This window comes from Sinocyclocheilus rhinocerous, unplaced genomic scaffold (genome assembly GCF_001515625.1).
Source record: "Sinocyclocheilus rhinocerous isolate Xijiao unplaced genomic scaffold, SAMN03320098_v1.1 scaffold899, whole genome shotgun sequence".
NCBI classification, from domain to species: Eukaryota; Metazoa; Chordata; class Actinopteri; order Cypriniformes; family Cyprinidae; genus Sinocyclocheilus; species Sinocyclocheilus rhinocerous.
Window position 1 is genome coordinate 1,006,152 of NW_015653460.1, and position 4,922 is coordinate 1,011,073.

Below are 4,922 nucleotides of genomic sequence, written 5' to 3' on the forward strand. Positions count from 1 at the left end.
TCTGGCTGAGGGGTCCTGGTTGCCATGGTAACCAGGGGCCTGCGGTCGTTCCCAGACATGCTGGCACCCAGTATGTTTATTGGGTGAGGGGTCTGTGATTATTTGTTAATCTAATGAATAATTGATTTGTTAAATCTAATGAACAAATGTGTGTCTGATTGGTCCAAATGCTACATCAGTAAGTTTCAAGCGATATGTCAGTAAATATGTTAATAGATTTGAACTGTACTTAGTATAAAATAAATGTTAATGTACACTGATGATAATAAGAAATGTTTCTTGTGCTTGAAATCAGATATCATTTGTTTTAGAATCATTCAGAACGATTCAGAATGATTTCTGAAGCGTAATGTGACACTGGATTAATAGCCGCTGAGAATTCAGCTTTGCAGTCACAGAAATAAATTTCATTTTAAAATATATTAAAGTAGAAAACAATTGTTTTAAATTGTAAAAATATTTCACAATATTACTCCTTTAACTGTATTTTATATCAAAAAATGCCGTTTTGATGAGCATAAAAGTCTTTGGTTTATTTGAAAAACATTACAAATTTTACAGAGCCCAAACATTGTACGATTTTTAGTACAAATTCAAAATCTTCATGGCATTAGAAATATTAATTGAAACATTTAAGCCCGAAGTGTATAATTTCCATTGCTCTGGTCTTTTATCCCACAGGACAACATCCCAGATTCGGTAATCAAACTAGTGCAGCCTTACATTGACAACCCAGAGTTCACGACTGACTCAATCGCCAAGGTGTCCAAAGCCTGTACTTCCATCTGTCAGTGGGTGCGAGCAATGCATGTGTACCATTTTGTGGCCAGAGCTGTAGAGCCCAAACGGGTAGGAGCTTGATTCCTTTCTGCTAAATCCATTGTTTAGCTTAAATCTCCTTCAATGTTCATTCCCTTTTTTGTGTGTTTTTTTTTTATATATCTGTGTCTGTAATTACAACATTTTAAGCACTTTTCTGCCTAAAGCTGTTCAGCAGCATGTTGAAATTTTTGTGAACAGACCAAAACTGAGGCTAATTTAATAATTATATTAATTAATTTCTATGTGTGCTTGTGAGCAGCAAGCCTTGCAGGAAGCTCAGGAGGATCTGGATGTAACACAACGCATTCTGGATGATGCTAAGGAGAAACTAGCAGCTGTAGAGGAGGGCATTGCTACACTGCAGGCCAAGTATCATGAATGCCTGACCAAGAGAGACGAGCTAGATGCCAAATGTCAACTGTGTGAGAACAGATTGATCCGTGCAGATAAGGTGAGTGGAGAAAAACTATTTCATTTTGCATTTATTTCACTGTGAAATTGGCCTGTCAAACTTACCACTTTATCATGCCGGCCTGATTTGCATCAGTATGAAATAGATGACTAGTGATTATGTTTTGTAGAAGTTTGCTATACTTTGAGTTTATGTTGAGCACATGGCGGTTCAGACACAGGATGTTGTTGTGTGTGGCAGCTGATTGGTGGACTGGCTGATGAGAACGTGCGCTGGAGAGAGACCGTTCAGCAGCTGGAGTACATGGTGAATAACGTGGCAGGAGATGTGCTGCTCGCTACAGGATACGTAGCTTACCTCGGACCCTTCACTGTGAGTGTGTGGGAGTGCGGCAGAGAAAATGCATATTGGGTGGAATGATGTTTGAATATTTGATTGAGCTAATTATGAGGGTGGTTGTTTACAAAAACTGTTTGAAATCAGGTCATATTTCACCCTAAAATCAAAAGACATTTTTCAGATTTTTAAAGATTATTTTCTTGACAAATAAGCACTTTTTTCTTGTTGCCGTAATGCAGAAAAATCTCATCTTTAACATTTAATTGTGAGATTCACAGAGAGAGTAGATATGTGTGATTTCTGCAGGGAGAATATCGTTCAGCGATGGCTGAGGAGTGGCTCAGGGGTTTTAAAGAACTGGCAGTCCCTCACACAGAACGGCCCAACCTGATCAGCACACTGGGAGACAAAGTCAAGATCCGCTCCTGGCAGGTTAGAGACCGACACATAAGTACTTCAGTGCATAGACATAATACTGTTTGTTATGTAAATGTGCTAGTTATTAACATTTTAAGTGTATTTATTTATTTGCGTGTGTGATTTTGTGTGTAGATTGCAGGGCTGCCCAAGGATAGTCTTTCTGTGGAGAACGGAGTAATTACTCAATACTCTCAGCGCTGGCCTCTGTTTATCGATCCGCAGGGACAGGCCAACAAGTGGATTAAGAACATGGTAATAATTATACAGAATTATTATACTAAAAAAATTTTTTTTTACCTTAGATAACAAAGCTAACTAGCTAAATCATGCACTAGTGTCCAAAAGTTTTTTGGTCAAAAGCTCACCAGGCTGCATATAATTGATCAAAAATTGCAGTAAATGCTGATGAGATGGGACTAAAATCTTAATGACCCTAAACTTTTGAACAGTATTGTGTGTATTGTACTGAATAATTTACTCCAATGCAGTTTTTGTTTCTGCCTTTTCTCATGGTCTTTGCTTTTGTTCTGTTTCCACAGGAGCGTGATAACACATTAGCTGTGATGAAGTTGAGTGACCGAGACTTCCTACGTAGTTTAGAAAATGCTATCCGCTTTGGAAAGCCTTGCTTGCTGGAGAATGTTGGGGAGGAGCTAGACCCTGCGTTGGACCCTGTGCTCTTACGACAGGTATACATCACTGTTTTGTGTGAATAAATCATAAAATAAAACTCAAAATGTGCTATAGCAGCCACATGAATATGAACAGTGTTTGACGATTTCAATGAACCTTTTGTTATAGTATTTCTTAGATGCCTGTAGTGTAAATCTGACTTTCTTGAGTGTATGCTCTTCAGACATATACCCATGAAGGCAACATAGTTCTAAAACTCGGAGACACTGTCATTCACTATCATGACGACTTCAAGATGTACATCACCACTAAGCTGCCCAACCCACATTACTCACCGGAGATCTCTACTAAAGTGACTCTCATTAACTTCACCCTCTCACCCAGGTGCTGCTCTTAAATTTCTTAAGACAAGAACATAATGAGGGCTTTTAGGTTGAGAGGTGGATTCTGAATTTCACATGTGTTGGGTTTCTGTGCGTATTCAAACAGTGGGCTAGAGGATCAGCTACTAGGCTGTCTCGTAGCTGAAGAGAGACCTGATCTGGAAAAGGCAAAGAACCAACTCATTGTGAGTAATGCACAAATGAAACAGGAATTAAAGGAGATAGAAGATCAGATCCTGTTCCGACTGAGCTCTTCAGAGGGAAACCCTGTTGATGACGAGGAATTGATAAGAGTGCTTGCGGCCTCCAAAGTCAAAGCCGAAGAAATTCAGGTCTGAAAGAAATGCTTGTGCAGTGCTAAATCTGCTTTCTATTTATGCTGTAGAAATCTAATACCAAATCAGTGATTTTTGAACATTTTCAAACCATTAGGCTAAAGTGACTGCAGCTGAGGCAACTGAGAGGGACATTGACGCCACACGTCTGGAATACGTCCCAGTGGCTGTCAGAGCCCAGATCCTCTTCTTCTGTGTGTCAGATCTGTCAAATGTGGACCCCATGTACCAGTACTCTCTGGAGTGGTTCCTGGGGATTTTTATGAGTGGCATTGCCAACTCAAAGAAAGCAGGTGAAAACATGCCCTTCTATTATTGACCTTTGGCACTGAAGAACTTATATTCATATTCATTATAAAAATGCATTATATCAATTATTTTATTAATTAACAAACTGATTAACTAACTATCTTGGCTTATTTCCCCACAGATAAAGTGAAGGAGCGCATTTTCAACATTAATGAGTTCTTCACCTTCAGCTTGTACAGTAACGTCTGTCGCAGTCTTTTTGAGAAACACAAGCTGATGTTTGCCTTCCTCCTTTGTTCCAGAATTCTGATGAATGACAGCAAGATTGATATGGTTAGCAAGACAAAAACAGGATTAAATGTCTCTTGTCTTCATCTCAACCTTTATTTCTTTTTTTCTAGCTCAGCCTCTTTCTTTCCAACCAGCAAGTATTTATGGAAAATGTTTATCAGTTTATCAGAGACCACACAAGGATATTTAAAACAAGTTCATTAAGTGAATTCTGTCTCTATTTTCTTTTGATCTTTATCACTCAAGCTGCTTTTAATAATGCTAATATTTCTTCCACTATAAATCCAGCTTTATTTGATTGTGCTGTGATAAAACAACTGAACAGCTAACACCGTGTTGTCATATCATTTTCTGTGTTTGTAGTGAGGAAGAAATAATAACAAAGTAAAGAAATATCTTGATTTGTGTATGAATGTCTGTGTGTGCACAGGCTGAGTGGCAATACTTGTTATCAGGGGGGCGGCCCCAGCATCAGGCTCCAAATCCTGCTCCAAACTGGCTCTCCATGAGAGCCTGGCAGGACATACTGGCACTGAGCACCCTGCCCACCTTCAGTAACCTGCCAGAGAGCTTCTCCAAGCATGAGTCTGCATTCAAGAGTATATTCGACAGCAGCCAGCCACACAGGTAGGCACAAACATACTTGTAGGCCCTATTAGAGGTTGTAAGTATTGTTATTGTGCATGTCAGGTTTAGATTCTAAGTTTATAAGCATATGTGCCATATCACCCTGAAGCCCAAGACTGGTTACCCACTAAAGCTAAGCAGGGCTGAGCCTGGTCAGTACCTTGATGGGAGACCTCCTGGGAAAACTAGGTTGCTGCTGCAAGAGGTGTTAGTGAGGCCAGCAGGGGGTGCTCACCCTGTGGTCTGTGTGGGTCCTGATGCCCCAGTATAGTGACGGGGACACTATACTGTCAACAAGCACCGTCCTCTGGATGAGACGTTAAACCGAGGTCCTGACTCTCTGGTCATTAAAAATCGCATGGCACTTCTCGTAAAGAGTAGGGGTGTATCCCTGGTGTCCTGGCCAAATTC

General features: G+C 40.1%; 1 protein-coding gene across 1 annotated transcript in view; it reads left to right on the forward strand.

Annotated features, from left to right (window-relative positions):
- dnah1 (dynein, axonemal, heavy chain 1) overlaps positions 1 to 4,922 on the forward strand; it is a 40,444-nt gene that overhangs the window by 22,662 nt on the left and 12,860 nt on the right. The window contains exons 53-63 of the mRNA XM_016521962.1: positions 682 to 849; positions 1,082 to 1,273; positions 1,475 to 1,606; positions 1,880 to 2,005; positions 2,126 to 2,245; positions 2,533 to 2,682; positions 2,850 to 3,010; positions 3,116 to 3,341; positions 3,442 to 3,637; positions 3,775 to 3,926; positions 4,315 to 4,511. Coding sequence (XP_016377448.1) covers positions 682 to 849; positions 1,082 to 1,273; positions 1,475 to 1,606; positions 1,880 to 2,005; positions 2,126 to 2,245; positions 2,533 to 2,682; positions 2,850 to 3,010; positions 3,116 to 3,341; positions 3,442 to 3,637; positions 3,775 to 3,926; positions 4,315 to 4,511 — 1,820 coding nt within the window. The remainder of the gene's footprint in view (positions 1 to 681; positions 850 to 1,081; positions 1,274 to 1,474; positions 1,607 to 1,879; positions 2,006 to 2,125; positions 2,246 to 2,532; positions 2,683 to 2,849; positions 3,011 to 3,115; positions 3,342 to 3,441; positions 3,638 to 3,774; positions 3,927 to 4,314; positions 4,512 to 4,922) is intronic.